At 36.7% G+C, this 19807-nt stretch overlaps 2 protein-coding genes across 2 annotated transcripts; one reads left to right on the forward strand and one right to left on the reverse strand.

Moving 5' to 3' along the window:
* Positions 1-261: 261 nt before the first annotated feature.
* LOC135641684 (protein CONSERVED IN THE GREEN LINEAGE AND DIATOMS 27, chloroplastic-like) lies at positions 262-5293 on the reverse strand. The gene is made up of 7 exons (XM_065157300.1): positions 4740-5293; positions 3531-3683; positions 3133-3210; positions 2345-2440; positions 1941-1976; positions 708-883; positions 262-624 (listed from the first exon to the last, which is right to left on the reverse strand). Exons 1-7 carry the CDS (start codon positions 4980-4982, stop codon positions 462-464), a joined length of 945 nt encoding a protein of 314 aa, XP_065013372.1. The 5' UTR covers positions 4983-5293; the 3' UTR covers positions 262-461.
* Positions 5294-5683: 390 nt separating this feature from the next.
* On the forward strand, positions 5684-12915 carry LOC135641685 (probable prolyl 4-hydroxylase 9). The gene is made up of 8 exons (XM_065157301.1): positions 5684-5932; positions 6036-6161; positions 7477-7634; positions 8335-8437; positions 9903-9998; positions 11283-11348; positions 11430-11549; positions 12572-12915. Exons 1-8 carry the CDS (start codon positions 5825-5827, stop codon positions 12653-12655), a joined length of 861 nt encoding a protein of 286 aa, XP_065013373.1. The 5' UTR covers positions 5684-5824; the 3' UTR covers positions 12656-12915.
* Positions 12916-19807: the final 6892 nt, after the last annotated feature.

Consider the following 19807-nt stretch of genomic DNA (forward strand, 5'->3'; position numbering starts at 1 on the left):
CTTTCTTTCTTAGATGAGAGGTGAATTTTTTATTACTAAAACAAGCTTGGGCATTTAAATCTCGATTCCAATTCTGCTTTCTTTTCCCTTTTGAAGGGAAAATAATGGCTTTTCTTTAGAGATGGAGGAAATTTGGGACCTGGATGCAGCTAACCTTTTGAGGCAAGTTAATTCCACCAAACTATATCTAATAAGTAAATGCAAGATAATATTGAGGACTTGTATATGGCTACAGAGTGCAGACTGCTATAAAACCTGGTGTAAATCACAGAAAAAGATGCAGTTGAAATTGCTATTTAATCGGATGTGATACTTTCAGATTCACTAGGCTTGACAATTTTATCTACTTGGGAGTAAAAGCTGCAGCATTACACCAATATGGCAAGCAAAACCAGAAACTATTACTTCTGTAGTTGCTTTGGCACAGAGAAATGGCAGAAACTTCAGGCTCTCTTCATGTGTTAATTCAGCAAATCATCCCATTTGCAGTACTGTCCACCTGCTAAGGCACGATAAAACCGATCTCTGCAGTAGACTGGCCTTCCATCTGCTGCCTCAGCCGCAGCAGCTGCAAGGTCATCATCATCCTTCACCTCTATTGGTAATCTAAGAAGCTCTTCTTTCCTACATTCATTGCAAAGTTGATAAGAAGTTAGTCAATGCAGGTCATACTTTGAGCTAGTTACAAAACTTTGGTGAGGGCCAACCTCAGATTAGGTTTGATCTGTGAAGTTGCAGAGTTCAAATTATTGTCATTTGATCTGAAAGCTGAATGCAGGAAGTCTTCCACTGGAGCAGCAAATATGAACAGTGACACAGCACTAACAAGCAAAGCTCCTGTCCCAACTAATGTTTGTTTCAACAACTTAATCACTGGTTTTACCTAATGCACAATGCGGTACTGTTCTTCAGCATAGCTATTCATGCATATGAAATATAGACAAAGGAGATTTTGTGAGAAACAACAGGTTCTTATGGTGGCCTCAAAATTTTTTTTGTAATTGCAACCACAGACATTAATGGAAAGAACAGTTGGCATCAACAGATAGCAGAACATAATAACACATATATTCTGATCATGTGGTTCCTCATGTAAAGCAAAGGATTCTGTTGAAGCAGTCTAAGCAAGCTAAGAACCAGATGCTCCCTGTGCATCTGGTGTTTGACCTTTCTGATCAAAGTACAAAGTGATATCCATAGGCCACTTGGTAGAATATCTTCAGTTGTACTATGTGCAAGTGTAGAAAAATGACTTGGAACTTCTTATATAGACAGATATGTGACAATTCACCATGCTGTATCTTTGTTAATTTTAAAGAAATATCAAAAGCATTTACTGACTTCTGGAAACCACCAGCCATATCACATAGCCATATTTTGCTTGTGAGGATTGGGAATGGGATATTCCTTCCTGCTATTCTTATTGGTCTTATCTTCTTTTCTGATAGATTTGCCTCATCTCTGTAATTAATGTCATTATTTCATCTGAATGTTAATATTATGTGAAGAATAGTCCGGTTTAACTTTTCTGGTAGATGGCTTTTTAAAAGTCTGGACCATCCTTTTTTTTGGTTTTCTGAAATGTGCTGATTATGTGTGCATAGCTACAGAGTGATTCTACCAAAAACTGGATATATGTGCTAACTATGCATTCATAGCTAAAGGTGTGGCAGACTAATAACTGATTCACCTTCCATCTGCTGCCTCAGATGCAGCAGCTGCAAGGTCATCAGCATCCTTCACCTCAACTGAACAAGCAGGAGCATGTGTTGGTTTACATTGTGTGATTCTCATTAAAGACAACTAGAAATTATGGAACATTAACCTCATTAGTTACCATAAAAAGTAATTTATATTGCTGTCCAAGAAGGCATTCTTTATTTTTTGGAATTCTTTACACACTAACAAGTAAATATGGTGACTTTGCAATGATCACATACCTTATAAGACCCCAACAGTCTATCGCGAGCCAATACCTAACATAAGAAATAGGCCACATATTACATCAGAACAATCATAAAATTCTTAAAATACTACATTTGCTAAATCAACAAATAGTATAACTAGAACAATTTTATCTAGAATACATGGTTGTTAGTTTGTTATAAGAATTAGGGTAGGTCTAGTAGTGCATGAGGTGCCCGACAATGCAGGGGCTGGGAGGAACAATGTATCCAGTTTTGCTCATTAAACGCATGAAATAGAAATGGACCTTAACCTACCTAATATCATTACTATTTTTTTTGCAATACTGTGCCTAGATTCATGATCAATTCATTCTGAGTTAAATTCTTTGCAAATTTTCTTTTGCAAGTGGCTAGCTTGATGATTGTTGATGACTAACCTCAGGTGGTTTCACCCACATTTGCCCATCATACCACCCGGTTTCCTCATAGGGTATCACTGCTGATAATAGCCTGTTGCCAACATAACTCCATCCCTGTTACATCAGAATATAAAATGAAATCAGCAGTTTTCACATCAAACATCAAATTTTTTCAAACCTATGATATCAAGTAAATCAAGGAATATCAGAACACTGAAACAGAGTTGTACTTAGTACCCAAAAATCAATAAGCAAGATAATTCATATATCTTGTTCATCTTACTGATGTTCAGAGTTGGAAAAGTTGGTGCAAGTAACTGAATAAAGTCTTGATTCTACATTGTAGAACATTTTTTAACAGATATAAGAATGTACTGATAAATTATCTGTTGTAGATGGATATAGTATCAGCAAAAAGGTAATGAAATTTAAATCTTATCTTCTGTGTTTAAAGATACTTGAGGAAAAATAATAAAAACAAAGTTACAAGTTACTACTGTTACATGGTATCATGTCCTGAATTTAAAATGGGGTTTGAATAAGATTTAGTGAGAGGAGGAAGGAGAAGCTATTTCAACTAGAGGTCCATGGACCATATGTTCTGCGCATTGCAGGATCTCCAACCATTTATAGCAGATCAATTACAGGAGTTCATTGATTCCACCAAAGTAACTAGACTTTTCTTTGTAAGCGTCGTTGTTGTTGTTGAATTACTTCCAACTATTCAAGTAATTTGCAGGAGCTGTGTTGTTCAACTGTTCATCTCTATTTTAATTCATATTATTAATATATATTATATCGTTTACCAGATAAATCCGCAGTACCACCAGAGCCACCAGAAGAAGAGTTCCAGTCCCAGCTGCAAGAACAAACTTTAGTGGATCCTATACAAGAGCAGCAAAGAAGAGAGAAAAGTTAGATATAAAAATGATTTTTTTTTTTCAGCAGACAGAAATATGTATGATGTCCTTTATACTTATAGTAAGTTCTCACTTATAACACAAAATTTTCCTTTAATCGAATATTATGAGCGGTTGTGCAGATGTTTGACTTATCTTGCTCCTAGAATTTTGAATCAGTTACATAACATGTTGGCGAAGCAATTATACTATCTTGTGATGCAAGCTTACCATTATTTACATGTTTTATCATGAACAAAAGAAGATAATTTCATATCAGAATGAGATGGTCAATTTGATCATACCTTTGAAGGGTTGAAGCTTGCAGCTGCTATCGGTGCTCCTAGAACCGTAAATGTTACTAGCGATAAGCTGCCAAGGCGTAAGAAGAAGTTCCCCGGACTCAGTTCTCCCCAGGAGTAAAGAGTACTAGTTTTCAAGGCAGCATACTCGTTAACCTATCACATCAGTGAAAGTTAAGCTCAAGAAAACAGTATATGCTCTACTGAATCTGTACAGTGATTTAGTTTCCATCGCTATATTTAGAAGTATTAACTAGTCCTTATTGAAGATGGTGAATGAGACACAATAAAACATTAATTAATTAACCATGTTCACTGATATAGAGAATGCATATGAACATGTAAAGCTGTCTTCTGAATTATATGACTTACTCAACCAAGTAAAATTGAGATTTTTTTTAATCCTATTAGATAAGCAGAAACTGTACATTTGGCCTTGACATTAATCAGGCCTTCTGCAATGTGTTGAAGAAATCATGTGTGCAAAATCTGTAATGAAGTCACAAGAAAAAAAAGTTAAAGGGATGCCAAAATGCATCACGCTCTACCATCTAATTTAAAGAAATTCTAATAGAACACTAGAGTTTCCGTTGTGGTGGTTTCTTTGACCTTGTTCTTTACTGGGGAATCAGATTGGATCCTGCTTCTTTATGCATAAAATCTATCATCTTTAATCGATTTGTTCTCTTAGAGATTTGATTACTCATCTTTGGAGCCTCAGCCTCTTCTCAACATATCAAATTTAATACAACCAAATTGCAAGTTGAAATAAATGGATGGTACCGAGACAGTCCTTGTTATCATGAAGAAGGAAAAGAAAAAGGAAAACAAATGATGATTCAGAATCCTCCTAACTCCACTCATGGAATTACATCTGCCAAGAAACTCCCAACAGTTCAACCCACCCAATAAAACCTAACAAGATTAAATAGATTAGTATATTAGCAATTCTGGTTCCCTAGAGTTAGTAAAGCCCTTCTACCTCAAGCTAGAGATAGTTTAGCTCTTCTAATTTAATCCCCTCAAAAGAAAATACAATCTGTTTCCCCTTTTGATGAAATAGAGATACTTTTAACATACATCACATACTCCATATATGAAATTATGCATAAAACTAACTGAATTGCTTTGCTTTTTTATGAGACCTTAATATTTGTTCTGTCTACAAGCGAGTGAGATGACATCATGAATGAAGGTAAGTTCAGTGCTCACAGGTCTCTGCTCAAAGGGCACTTCAATCTCCAAGCCAGGATCCCAGCTTTGCCCTGCAAAGCCGCCGGCGCCGCCTTCAGCATCATCCCTCACGGCCCTGACAGTACAGCAGAAGCGACTCCACCTTGACGGCCACTTCAGCCTCGAAGCTTCAAGCACCAACTGGCCCTGGTGGCGGCGGCCAATGATTCTTTGCGTTCCGCCGTCCCTGATTCCGCAACCAGAAACCTGCAGCCTGAGCATAGCGTCTCCACAAGCTTTCCCTCTGTGTTCTTCTTTTCTTCAATCCAGCTTAAGAAGGATTCAGTCTGCAGCCATGCATCCTTTTACGTGGTGGGAATTGTGCACCGGAAATGCGAAGGGTAGAGCAATCCGTGCCGTCCGTCGGAGATCTAATGGCTCCTGGAGTTTCTGATCGGAAACCTGGGATCAGAATCCATGGCTATTGGTGCAAAGAGGGCCTCTGTGTTTGTGGTGTAGAAGGAGCACATGTGGGTGCAGCGAGGACACATGGCAAATGGCTTCTCGGGCTGTGCCACTGCGTGCTCTGCCTCCGGAACTTCCACCTCGGCATGTGCAGGCCACAGATCTACAGAACAAGTACCTCACCGGAGAAGTTGAGTAGTTGTGTTTAGCAGAAACCACCACCAAAGAACGGTCATTCATGTATTGCTTCTTTTGGCAGAAATCACGCACGCATGTTTTCATTGCAAACATTCACATATAGTGGCATTAGATTTCACACATCACCCGTGTCTCTCCCGTATGTGACGTGTATTCCACGTGTCGGATCCCATGTGCAGCGCACCGTAATCCTTCCGGTAAAAAATCTCCAAAACAAACGCTCACACCCACAAAAATACCCAAACAACAGACACCACAAATCTGCCTTCTTGGGTACCGGAGCTTTCCGGTGCTTTAATTTTCCGTATGATTCTTGGTGTGGAAAACAGCACGATCTCTTCCCCCGACGCGCCTTTCTTTCTTTGTTTCTTTCTTTAAAGAGAAACCCCTGCGGCATAAAGGCCAGTCTCCGATCCCATTCCCCACTCGGTTACGACTTCCTATTTCGTGCTGCGGTCTCCATGAAGGCGAACAGGGCCGGGAGGACGAAGGTTGAACTCCCCTTCTTGCTCCTATGCTGCTCCCTCTCCTTCATGGTAGGGTTCTTCGGTTCGGGTCTCTTCCTCCAGGTGTGCCACCGTCTGATGTGGCCTCTTCCGCTCTCTTCTTTCTCTGTGTCTTCGTTTTGATGATCCTGTTTGATGAAGTGGGATTTGAATTGGGTTCTCGCAGGGGTTGCCTGGCGACGGCTGGGCTCGGAGGAGATCGATGGAAGAGGCCGGGGCGGACGAGGTCGAGTTGCCGGCCATGCCCCATGGGCTCACTGGAGAAAGCAATCCTGCTTTGATCGCCTTCCAGGTTCTGTTTCTCTATCCACATCTTTGTGCTTGTGATTCCGATGAATTAGCGTACAGGTAGAAGTGATGCTTGCTGGTTTGTGCAATTGTGGAGGGTTGGATGAGATTTAGATGGGGAAGGTGAAGTGTGAGTGGGAATTGTACTGTGGCAAATTATAGGAAATGGACGTGTTTGCTATTTTAAGCGATCAAATTTGGATCATTTTTCATGTACAAGCCTTATATTATGAGCACAATCGATCTCTTTGAGCATCCCAGGAATCTCCTGAACCCATTCAATGGACCCCAAAAAAGCACTTTTGATTGCATCCCTGGTCAGACATGGCATTCTTTACACGTGGATTGGATGGTCAAGATGGTTTTAGCAGAGATATTCCACACTAATGACTGTGGAAACTCCCTCTGACCACGTGTATTCCTTTGAAAATTCTGATACACACTGTTGACTGTAATTCTAATGCACTAACCTGGAATTTCTTACAGATCCAATAACTTCATTATCAAGAGATGAAGAAGCCACCTTGACCATTCTAACATTTTTTCTATAATTTAGAAGAAGATGATTATGCAGATATCAGGAGATTTCCCCATAGAATTTTAACGGTGTGACTTGCATGATTGATGAAACTACATTAAGATGATTTGAGTTTTTAACTTCTGGGTGATTGGTGATCCTTGTCTTCTTGTCAAGATTAAGAGAACAATTAAGAATTTACATTAACTAGTTTGTCAACCCTTGGCTTTTTGTGAGATCTTTGACTAGTTAATATTTATTAATCATAGGATTCTTTATGTATATACCCTTCAAATATCATGTATATCGTTGTATATGTTTGCCTCTCTTTCATTTGCTATAATGCCCTATAAACTCTGTCATATTTGTGCATACTACTCACCATACTGTTTCAATGAACAGTAATGAAGTTAGCCAGGTTAAAACATAGGTTTTCCATGTGTTAACTAATATGCCACTGAATTGCACTTTTGTATAATATCAATATAAACTGTGTTCGTTGCTCCCTTAACTTGCTGTGGGTGCTTGTGCAGAATTGCTTAGGTTTACAAGTTCCTTTTTCTTTCTTTGTTTAAGTTTCTAAGGCTACTCATGATAGATGGAGTGAAGTGAAGGGGTACAAACATAAATATTATATACCTTGATGATCATCATGCTGTTTTGAACAAGGCATGGCCAGATACACAAATACCTATATTGAGGAATATATATGCAAAAATCTGTATCATCTTCTGGGCTCGAAGTTATGGTTTTCTTGAACAACTGTCACTAAGTTTGTGTACACTGCTAATTCTGGAAACAGGTTTTGAGCTGGAAACCTCGTGCATTTTATTTCCCCAAATTTGCAACTGTCGATCAATGTCAAACTATCATAAAAACTGCAAAATCAAGACTTGAGCCATCAACAGTAGCGCTAAGGAAGGAGGAGACGGTTCCAATTAATAATGGGATAAGGACAAGGTAAACTTTTAGCTCTATGATAATTATAGACCAATTTCAGAATAAGAAATTCTGAATTCCTTTTTAGAGAAATATAAACACAATTACATATATTTTAGCTTCACAAGGTTGATGGAGGAATTATAACTGTCCATGTACATAGGTTCTCTGATCGAGCAAGTGCTTTTGCAACATTTAATTTATAAAGTTGGTCGAAAAACTAATGACATCTTCTGTGAATTCTTCATAATTTTCTGTGGTCAACATATTGTTGATGATGTTCTAAAAGATACAGAAACCACTTAGCATTTGACTGACACCTTCTGATGTATGATTGGTGATAGATTAAAACACAAGAACTTCTGCATCTTACAATTAATTTTCAGCCATTACTGCTCAAGATTGATCAGAATTTAGTGTTAGTTTCTGGAGTCTGAATGCTGCTCTGAACTCTGATTCTCAAAAATATGATATTATTTTTGCATGTATTTTTTCACCATTAGTTTCTTTTCTGAAGAAGGAAGAGGCATTATCTGATTTTCACTAGTAACAACTTAATACAAGAAGATACTTACACAGGGTTGGAAAAAAAGTGAACTGAAAAATGGTTGGAGAAACACCAAAGATAAAGTAAATGACCAAAGCACCACTTTTTTCCTATAATCTCACAATGTAGATTTTTATCTTGTAAATCATATCTCATAATTACTATGTTTGACAGTTCTGGGGCATTCCTTAGTGCATCAGAAGATTCAACTGGAACTTTGGAGCAAATTGAGAAAAAGATTGCCAGAGTGACCATGCTTCCAATAGAAAATGGAGAGGTAGATTGTTTGCGACTAAAATCGGACTTGAATCAGGATGTCATTTCTCTTATATTGCTTCCAAGTCGATTATTCATTCATTCTATCACTTAAATCTTATATCAGGATTTTCATTTCTTAATTCTTATATTGATATGCCATATATTTCGTTAGCAAATTTTGTATCATGTGAGAAAATAATTCAAACCATATAAATGCTTTAAGAGCTAGTTTAATAATCTGATAAGGCACACGAGGACAAATAAAAATTTTATTATATGTTATGGTAAAGCTAACTTCAATTCTCTATAAGAATTATGTTGTTAAAGAATTTCTGACATTTTATTGTATTTGGTCTCATGTTGACTTTCCTTTAATAGGTGTAGGCCTTGGAGTTCTAGCTAATTACACCATGGATTACCTGTTAGATACTTGGTAATACAGATGTAAAATATATTCAGGACTTCAATTTTTGAAATGTAGCCCTCCAATGAGAATGACATGAGATAATTTTTCTCTAATTTTAGTTGGACCTTTTTGAGTGCACTCAGAGCTAAGCTGGAGAAGTTCTATGAAAAATATTCTAACAGTGCCATTAACACAAACCTGTGACCTTGAAGGCTTAATATGAAGTCAACGTACAGTCTGACCAATGTACATCCTAATGATTGTTTGTGAAGGAAAGGGCTGACTTTAATATGAATAGATATTGTGGTAATATATGGTTAACGTTTCTTTTTCTCTTTGGATGAAGACTGAGGCATAGCCTCTGTGATTCATTTTGTAGGGAGTGGAACAGTTAAATCCATTTGATAGCCATAGCCATTGAAAGTTCTGGATATGGAAAATATATGCATTTCCATAATCACAGTATCTTGCATCAATCTACCAAGGACATATCTTTGTCTCTCTTTTGAGAAGGAAGTTAAACTTGATAATATGTTCAAGTTGCAACAAGTTGCACTGTTTGATGTTTTAATGCAAGTATCATACATTCTTATGGATTCTATGGATTTAAACAAGCCTATCGTAGTACATTTTGAGCACAATTTTGATGCCTAAGAATGTATTTATCTTAACATTTTGACACTCAGCATATATATATTTAGAATAATTTCCTACACTCCAGTAGTTTCTTTTCCCACACGTGTGAAAGTTTTGATGACTTGAAGTCTAAGAAAGTGGTTTATTCATGCTTAGGCTTGGTTATCCTGCCAAAAAATTATAACCCAAATCCTGAATGCATCGACTTTGATATTGGACAAATTACAATGTAATGACAAAATCCAGGACTTCAACTGTGTTAGTCATTATGCAATTACTGAATCTCATGCATTTTTTACTGAATTAAAAGTCTACATAAAAATCAGTCTTCTAGATTCCTTAATGCTAACAAATGACCTACATTTTCTCTTTTTCTCCTTTTACCTTCATGGATATATTAATTTGTTTGTTAAGAAATATCTGGGACATCACTATGTTGCAGGCCTTTAATGTCCTTCGGTATGAGACTGGACAGAGATATGCTTCTCATTATGATGCCTTCAGTCCAGATGTGTATGGCCCACAGGAGAGCCACAGGGTACCTACTTAGCCGTATCATTTTCCCATGTTTTCTGTGATGAATATACTTTTGTTCCTGTTACTCCTGAATTTTCAAGGTCTGTTGCTTAGGTTTAGTTGCTTCTGATCTGAGTTCTCAAATTGCTATTTTACATCGATAATACTATGCAATACATAATAAGCATTCTAAATTTTCAAATTCCAACCATGTAATAGGAACCATACTTTGCCCAACTTCCATGCATGGAATTCTGAACCAACAAAATCAGAGTAAGAAATTGACTAATCCTTGATCATACATAAGTTGCTTCTCCTATGCATATCTGAGGTGGCTAGTAAATGCTACAAAACATGGAATAAGAAAACAATTAACCAATCTGTGGTGAAGCAGGATCACAAAATGATATTTATGCTGAACAATTTTCTGTTTTTTGCATATCATGTTGGAATTTGAAGGTTTCCAAAATTTCTAAGACAAATACATACAGCCTTGGCATGTGAAAGTATTTGTACCTTGTTAAGTCTTTTATTTACTTCCTTTCACTAGGTTCTAATCCAGTGAATATGTCAACTGCAAATAGACACCTGCAAATTATTAAAATCATAGATGCATAGAAATATCTAAAAGAAAAAAATTCCACTTTTTCCCTCAGAGTTTGTTCTTATTGCCTGCATATATCTGATGGTAATTATTTTTTCCATTTTTTTCTTTTCTGAGAACAATATCACCATTCATTGTCTAAAAAAATTAATAGGATTTAATATGATGCACGTTTTATTAGGTCACCATATCCAGGTCAGTAATTACATTGAAGCAATCAATATTGTTTTGAAAATATGTACTATAACCTATGCAAATATCATAATGAAAACTATAAGATTCTGTTAACTCTGAAGCTGTGTCGAACACAGGTTTGCCTCAGCTTAAATCACAGAAATTGATGGATTTCTGCCAAGGCCGGTCCCAAATTTTATTAATGAAATTTCAGTCACTTCCCTAGTTATAGAGATTTTGTCAAATTTGAATTAGTTTCGGGTCCATTTCTGGTGGTTCAACAAGAATTGAGCAATTGCTGTTAATATCGTTGGCTTAAAATTTAAATTCATACTTTTAAGGTTTTCCCTTAGCACATTTGATGAAAATAATGAAATTGAAAGTTTAGGTTCCATTTTTGTTGCATGCAATTTTTTACTGAGTTTGCTCAAGTCAGTATTTTTATTGTTCATTTGTATCGTATTTGCAGTTTATAGAAGCCATCTTAACAATTACCATTAGATTATTTATTTTGAGCAATGTGATCAGGTTGCCACTTTCATATTGTACCTGACAGATGTTGAGGAAGGGGGAGAAACTGTTTTTCCTTTTGAGGTAGGCGTACGAAAAGAGATACCACACTTCAAATTTAACTTGCCTGATAACTTTGGTACGTGAATCATGTTGGATTTGCAGAATGGGTCGAATATGGATATCAAGTACGATTATGAAAAATGTATTGGTTTGAAGGTCAAGCCACGAAAGGGCGATGGACTTTTATTCTATTCAATGTTTACAAATCACACTATTGATCCTGTGAGTACTCTTTTATCTAGTGGCTCTTTTACAATTGCTTTCTTTGTGCAAGTGGGAAAGCAATTATTGTTTGCTTATTAATGGCTGATAATACTCAGATACACCACATCGATACTATTTTCACCATGTTAATTAGTAGTTTAATTGTTAGATATAACAATTTAACCAATACTTCTCCAGAAACTGATATATAAGTTCTGCTGATCACTACCTAGCAAACCATAATGATATGACCTACAGTCTAGTAGATTGAACGACGAAGATGTGAGGTCGGTCGACAGAACAGATCTTTCCTAGCTTACAACTTGAAATATTATTCCTGGGAACAAAGCATAAAATGGGCAGATCAAGAAAATAATTGCAAGTAGTTGATCGTGATCATGAATTTCAGGAGAACAGGCTGCAAAACACTAACCCCTGGACCATTTATTGTTTCTTGTTAGCAAAGAAGAGTTTTGGTTCCTAAATAAATTTTACTTTTTCTGCAGACTGATAGAAAAGAATATTTACTTCCAACTTCTTGTGTTTTCTGTTTGTAGTTGCCTGAGCATTTGAAGAAAACATTTGATTAACATGCATTAAGGTAACTAAACTTGTAATTTTAGAAAGTGAAGACCAAGTCATTGTGTTTATCCTCGTACCAGGTGAGACTGCAGATTAACAACTGGTGGAATATGATAGTATACTAATCTGAGGTGAAAGTATGGAGAGTGGATTATTTAGTTGGACAAATTATAATCCGATACTTTCAGGATATAGCATGTGTTTTCACATTGAAGTTTTATTGAAAGAAAAGTAATTGTTTACTTTGTCATTCCATCATGGTACTATTAGATGCAAATTTGAAAGAGGGTACTAAAAAGAACTCTGAATAGTTTGTGCTGCTTTTAGCTTGAATTAATTAATTATTGTTTAAATTATGTCACTGACATTATGGTACCTTGTTCGCAAATAACGATACCTCCTTTCCCTTCTCTATTTGATCTTCTACTCCAATTGATCAGACCTTGTTCTCCTTGCAGACATCACTTCATGGGAGCTGTCCAGTGATTAAAGGCCAGAAATGGGTGGCTACTAAATGGATCAGAGATCAGATACAAGACTAGCTTGACGATGACTGCATCGATGCACTTATTCATTCTTCTTTTTGTGTTTAAGTTGATTAAATTGAGACATACAGAAGACGTGTCAGGAAGAAGAAAAATAGTGTCTTTTAGTGCGAGTTGTTGAACAGAAAGTTTTGGTGTCCATTAGGTTGTGGTCCTGATACTGAAGTGTCATGTAGCCTCTCCTGAGAATATGAATAGCATTATTAAAGATGAATCCTCCATAGGAAAATGAAAATTTATTGTGCATTCTAAATCTACATCCATCCTTGAGAATTCCACTCACATGATAACATAATGGCATTGTGTTTGAAAGTTCATATTACAGCCATTATTTTTAGGTTGATTAAAACGATTGGATTTGATTACCGGTCTGCTTAGCTCATCTTCCTCTTATTATTTCTAGATTCAAGGGTGAAAAAAGGAATCATACAATGGGAAAAAGAAAAGATCTGCGTCACTTGTACTAAGATGCATACGAATCAAGTTTCTACATTAAGGAAAATATAATTGACGTTTTGGTTAGCTTTATATGGTATGAACCCGTATATATAGGATTGTCCAAAATATAATTGACGTTTTGGTTAGTTTGATACGGTATGAACCCGTATATATAGGATTGTCCGAGGTGTCTTCGACATAGAAATGATAAACTCCTTAAGTGTCACCTACATAAAGATTAAGGTTGAGAGAGATTTTCTGATCTAGTCACTTCGATGCTCAAGTTAGTAACTCAAAATATATGAGTACGGACATAAATAGTCAAAATAAGTCTCCCTTTCTCTGTGTTAAAGCAATCTTTTATACTTTTCATAAAAAAGTTTCCTTTGTAATTGTCTTTCTTGTCATAAACAACAAGAAGGAAGCTTGTGATTGTCTTTTCGATCATAAATGATAAGAAGGAAGTTTCATATTATCCTTCCTCATTAGACACCACATGATAGTGATATGTTGGATGATTAGCCGACAATATATCCCCTATCATTTGTCATCTCTGATGGCATGCATCGGGACTCTTTTAAGAGGGGCTCGAAGTACGATATTTAGTTCATCCGACATGTGAGTAATAGGGATTTTTCTTGCGGGTCGGGTCTTCTCGACGTACGTGCCTTAGGCACATATTACCTTGTGCCTCTCTCATGACAGATTTCTCTTTATGAAGATCAAGTTTTCCTAACTCATGCGTCTTGAGCACATTTTATCATGTGCCTCCGTCATGACAAATTTCTCATTACTCAAGTGAGGTTTTTTCGACTGACGTGCCTCGGGTATATTTTATTTTATACCTTTATTGTGATGGATTTTTGTAATTTTCAAGTCCATCTAGTGCATTTCAAATCTTTCATCTGGCATGTTTCGAATCCTTTATCTAGTACTTTTTGAATCTTTCATCCAACACTTTTCGAGTCCTTAATTCATTAGCATCCCTTTGGAAGTGTCTCGAAGGGACACTTGTCTCAATCATGGCAGGAGAGAGATCGACTTCCTCCTTATAAATCCCCCTTCACCTTATGGGCGTAGCTCATTCTTCCATTTGAGCCTCCAGAGCCTCCTTAGAAATATTCTTAGCTTCGTTTTGGTTCCCTGCAAGGTGAGTTGGTTCTTGAGTCTCTCATAGTCTTGATGTCGGTTTAGCAACAGATCGATCTTTTATCATTCTGCTCCTTTATCTCTTTAGATTAGGATATCTCTCCTTTCTCATATAAGTTCCTCTCAATAAATTAATTGTCAGTCAATCAAGGTCCATACTTCAACTTTGGGCAGCCTAAGGGTGGAGGAAATCTCAACCCCCTTTTCATTAGGGAATGTAGTTCCTATGAACCCGAAAGCTCTTCAGGACTTAGAGTTCATAAAAAGCTCATATTTCTATGATTTAGTGGTGAGTGCATCACTTCTGGATCACCTATGAGTCAAGTATTCTATCCCAATCCAGTTTGACTTGCAAGTCTCTCGACCCAGTTAGCATCCATTCAATCTCGTGATGCCCTCTAGGCAGAACTTCGTCTTCCTCTCCATCCAATGATAGTGTCCTACTTACATTGGTGGAAGATATTATCTTCTCAGATAGCGCCTAACTTATAATGCTATCTAATAGTGTTCATCGGGAAATGCTAGCATGACAACATTACTCCGACCTATAAACTTTTTTTGACTTATTTTTTATTACGTAAGAGGAAAAGTTACTACTATTTGGTTGCTAAGGGGGGGAGGGACGGTTTTAAAGTTAGTGGAGCCCCTTCCAACCATAAGGGCTAGAATGAGTACTTCTTTTTCATAAGTCCAAGTTAAGATTGGAGGTTTGATCTCATCTGATCGATGCGTTGCATAGATAACACCCCTCCCTTTCTTGTCGAATGAGGATGCAGATCAAGTGCTTTAGCTAAGGGATATATTCTCTCCCTCTAAGGCCATCTAGAGCATGGATGTCCCTCTTTTAATCCTATGCTACCTTATGATTGTGATCCTTTACAAACATTAATCTATATTCTTTAAAGAAGAAGGTGCCTAGCTCCTCTTTGGGTATGGCAATGGCCTCTTTGACTCTAGCCACTATTTGTGAATTCAGGTCCAATTCGGTTTAACCACCATGTTAGCTTCGATAAGCTAAGAAAGAAGTAGAAGACTATTGTAACAAAGATGCCTCGCCCTCAAAGGGGTGTGGAACTCAAGGAGCCAATTCTCGATAAGAAGCCTCTTACCTCTGCAGCACCGAGTCCTTCAAAAGGTTGTTGAAGTTCTCGATTCTCTTTGGGAAAAGGAGAAGATAGACCAAGATCGATGTTCGATTTATATAGGGGCGAGTAGCTATTTAAATAGTCGACCTGCCAGACTCGACCCTAAGAGTACCATTATAGTCAAGATGGTGAGGGTTTGCATGAGGGGCAGAAGGCATGTAGTGATGGTATTGCTAGTTACAAGTGCCCTACAAGCTAATCATATGAGTAATGACACGTGTGACACGTTGCACATTCTATTTTTTGTTATTATTATGATATTTTCTCACTTTATATTCGGTAAATATATATTAATGTCTTTAGATATGTATAATGAGAATTAGATTATGATGAGATTATGATAATAAGATTAATTCACCTTTAAACAAATATCATAAATATTCTTGGTCATAGGTTACTCGAGAGGGATATCGAGATAACTGGACAGATTGGTATACTATATACTGGTCTATATAATGGATGCAGTTAGTCTTATAGCTACCCATATGGGGACACTAGGGATATAGTACATGTGTTCATAAGAGAATAAGTTCACTGGATGATTTGCTTACGAAATGTTAGATGGTTAATGATGCCTCATCATTAGAAAGTGACTTTATGGTCTCAATTATGTTTGGTCTTTAAACTTAAGATACCAAAAATATCTTGTTTAAGTACTCCATTCTTTGATATATGACTTATAGGTCTGAAAGTTTCAGATCTAGTACAGTTGGTCATCGAGAATGATAACCAACCTTGCAAAGGAATTGAGTGTCAATAGAGGATCATCTACTCTCGATATCATGATAGAAATATCATATGTATTCTCACTCAAACAAATCCTGAGCTAAGGTCAATCATATCATGATGAATCTGATCTGATAAGCATGAGATTTAGATTGAGAGAGAAATTCGGGAGAATCCGATTAAAGTGAGACTCAAATATATTTTGTATGGGCTTGACAATGCTAAGTATAACTCATGGCTAGCTTAATATTGGGCCTAGAGGGTCACACACATATGGTGGATAATGAAATGAATAGAGGATCAGATATATGATATCTGATAAGCCCTTGTATTAATAGATTCTTGGGTGAGACCCAATAGGGATTAGAATAGTTATTAAATACGAATTCAATATCCATTAAGTTAAGGGGTTATTGGATAAAGATCCAATACCCAAAAGAAGAATCTAATATGGTTAGTTGAAGGAGACTCTCTATAAATAGAAGTTGGGACTAAATGGGCCACAAGCTAGACCCCTTAAGCTACCAGCCTCCTAATCTCCTCCCCCTTTTTTTCCTCCAATTGATAGCCCCCTCTCAAGTGCATGAGGATAGCAACAAGGGTCGAATTCTTACTGGTTGCTGCGACATGGTGGTGTACGAATGTGAGGAAGAAATGTGTTGTGCGAGGAGATGCATCGTCATTGCGTCTATCATGTGGATCACCACTAGAGAGGAGTTTATGAGATCTTCTTCATCTATAGATTGAGATCTATAGATTAGGAGATATACGATCTCCCCTAGGTGAAAGTGTCTCACATATCTTACATAGTTTTCAGTTTTTAGAAATTTTACACTTTCAATCGATGCATGACAATTCGATATGATTCTTTTATGAAACCAATTTTTATTTTTATTTTTTTATTACATATGTGATGCTCTCTACGGTTTCCCAATAGGTGTATATTGAGAAATCTAGGGTAGCATCACATGTGTAATGAAGAATAAAAAAATAAAATCCTAAAATTTCTTGCATAAAAGGTTTCTCGTCGTCATGCGAAGATTGGTACGTAAAAACCCGCAAAACTAAAAAACTACACGTATACGAAAGACAATTACCTAAAAAGATCGTATATCCCTGAAAACCTATAAATCTATAGGAGAGGATGAAGGAGGTCAATTGTCCTCCTCTCTAGCGATGATCCACATGGTAGGCACTGTAAAAATACTCCTCAAATCGCTACACAATCATCCTTTCCACGTGCACCACACGATCAAGAAGGGGTCAACCCTTCTTGCTGTCTATATGCCCAAAACCAGGACTATTAGCTAAGGAGGAGAGGGAGAGAGGAGTACAGGAGGTGACAATCAATGGGTCTAGCCTATGGCCCTTTGGTTCCAACTACCCAAGCCTCTTAGATTAGTATATCTCTATACATAATTCTCTTATTTGCTCTTATTGGATCTCATCCATAAGATCCAACAATTCATGGGCTTATTGAATATCAAATAAGATAGAGGCTCTAATAGATAACTTATATTTGAACCTCTACTCATCACAACACCTATCATATATGTGTGACCCTCCAAGCCTAATATCGAGCTAGTCATGAGTTATACCGAACAAAACTCTTTTTAGTTCAGTGAATTATTATCTTCATAATAATTCACTCGATTCATCGACTATGGACATACTATGTCACTACGCCGTAATCCCTAGATGATACAGGGGAATCCAATCTATTGAACTTGTCTGTCCTCAATTACCATATATCTATAGTCCTTCATCGTTCTAATATCCCAAAGATTGTATACTAGGTATGGTGCTATAAGGCCCAGACAGTTTCTACTCTAGTCTCTCTAATTAGATTCTCCTATAGAACTCTTTCTTTCTCAATCCGAATAACCTTAGCTAGGGATTTTCCTAAGCAGGAATACATGGGATATTCCTCTCATAACACTAATAGCGGATGATCCTCTATCGATACTTAATAGCCCTCGTAAGGTTGGTTATCACTCTCGATAACCGGCTATGGGGTGTGTAGAATTAATTTCGAAAGAAAACTGACAGCATAGTTTTTTTGGATAGAAAATGAATGAACTCACAAGAAAAGTTGACAATACAATCGTATTTGCTAGAATGAGTTTTTCATGCAGAAAAGGAGCAAACACATGAAGAAACATCAACATCGTAATTGTATTTGCTAGAATGAGTTTTCCAAATAGAAAAAGAGTGAACTCACAAAGCAACTTTAGTAAAAATAAAAAAATAGCTCACCACCAAGTTTAAAATCACAAAGGGATACAGAAAGATCACCACCCTAAGGATAATAAACAAGGATACAGAACTGTAAGCAAAAGACTCACCACTCAAGGACACATCCAAGAGATATAGAGTTCAAAATAGCACTCTAAGAGAGTTTCTACTAATATCATCAGTTTCTAAAGTCCTTCTAAGCCCTAAATACTAAAATAAGTACTTGTGCATGAAACAACCCTTTATGCAGAGAGAATTTCGAAATTAAGTATTTTATAGCTACTAACCAACTCTTTTAATTGCATTTCTTGGTCATGAAGAAAAGCATCTTAAAACAGCCTTAACTCTGTGCAAGGAATATGCTGAAAAGCTGTCATATTTGAGTGGGTTGAGTTGAAGATTATGAGGCAATATTGTTGGCTAAAAAAAATACCATATCATCAACAAGGTCCATATGAGCAGATTGTAGCAAATTAGACACTCTCATGTCACTTATACAAAATATCCTTAGTGTCTCAAGTCTAAGTACTAGATACACCACTAGGATGATGGAATCGCTGTCTAACAATGAGATATCATCAATTATATAATATTCTCTAAGCGGATTAATTAGTAAACTCATTCTTTAATAAACATTTGTGTAGTATCCCTAATATCCCCACACGAGCAGCTATGAGACTAGCTTTCTCCATCATATGGATAGCTATGTATCACTCTAATATAACCGATCATTTTGATGTCCCTCTCGAGTGACTTATGATTGCGATTATTTAGGATTTGAGTTTAAAGGTGAATCGATCTCATTATCATGATCTCATCACGATCTGATTCTCATTGCACACATTCATGGACAAAACAATATATGTAATATATAATATAAAATGAAAAAATACTAAATAAATAATAAACAAAAAGAGTGTGTCTCATGTCACATGTGTCATCACTCACGACTTGTATGACACTTATGATTAGCAATCCATGTTTCTATTTCACTTTCTTTGTAAAGTACTCTTTGTAGTTTCTCTTCTAGTGTATGTCTTTGTCGTAGTGGAAGTACTAGCATTTGTCTTTTATCGGGTCATTCTTGGCAACCTTTTCTTTACCTGATTTTTCCTTGCCCTTGCCCTTCTTAAGGGACTTATTTGTTTTCCTTTTCTTTCTGGTCTCACTAACATAGAGAATTGACTTCTCTTTCTTGATGGTGCTCTTAACCTCTCTCAACATATTGATGAGCTAAGGGAGAGTCACCTCATGCTTATTTATATTAAAATTAATGATGAATTGTGAAAAAGAATCTAGTAGGGACTAAAGCACAAGATCCACACATAAGTTATCCTTTAGGACCATTCCTAGACTCGTAAATTTTTCTATCCATTCAATCATCTTAAGGATATGGTTCTGACTTGGTGTCCCCTCATATCCTAGCATGGAAGAGACTTTTAGATATCTCATATCG

This window comes from Musa acuminata, chromosome BXJ3-6 (assembly GCF_036884655.1).
Source record: "Musa acuminata AAA Group cultivar baxijiao chromosome BXJ3-6, Cavendish_Baxijiao_AAA, whole genome shotgun sequence".
In the NCBI taxonomy this organism is placed as follows: domain Eukaryota; kingdom Viridiplantae; phylum Streptophyta; class Magnoliopsida; order Zingiberales; family Musaceae; genus Musa; species Musa acuminata.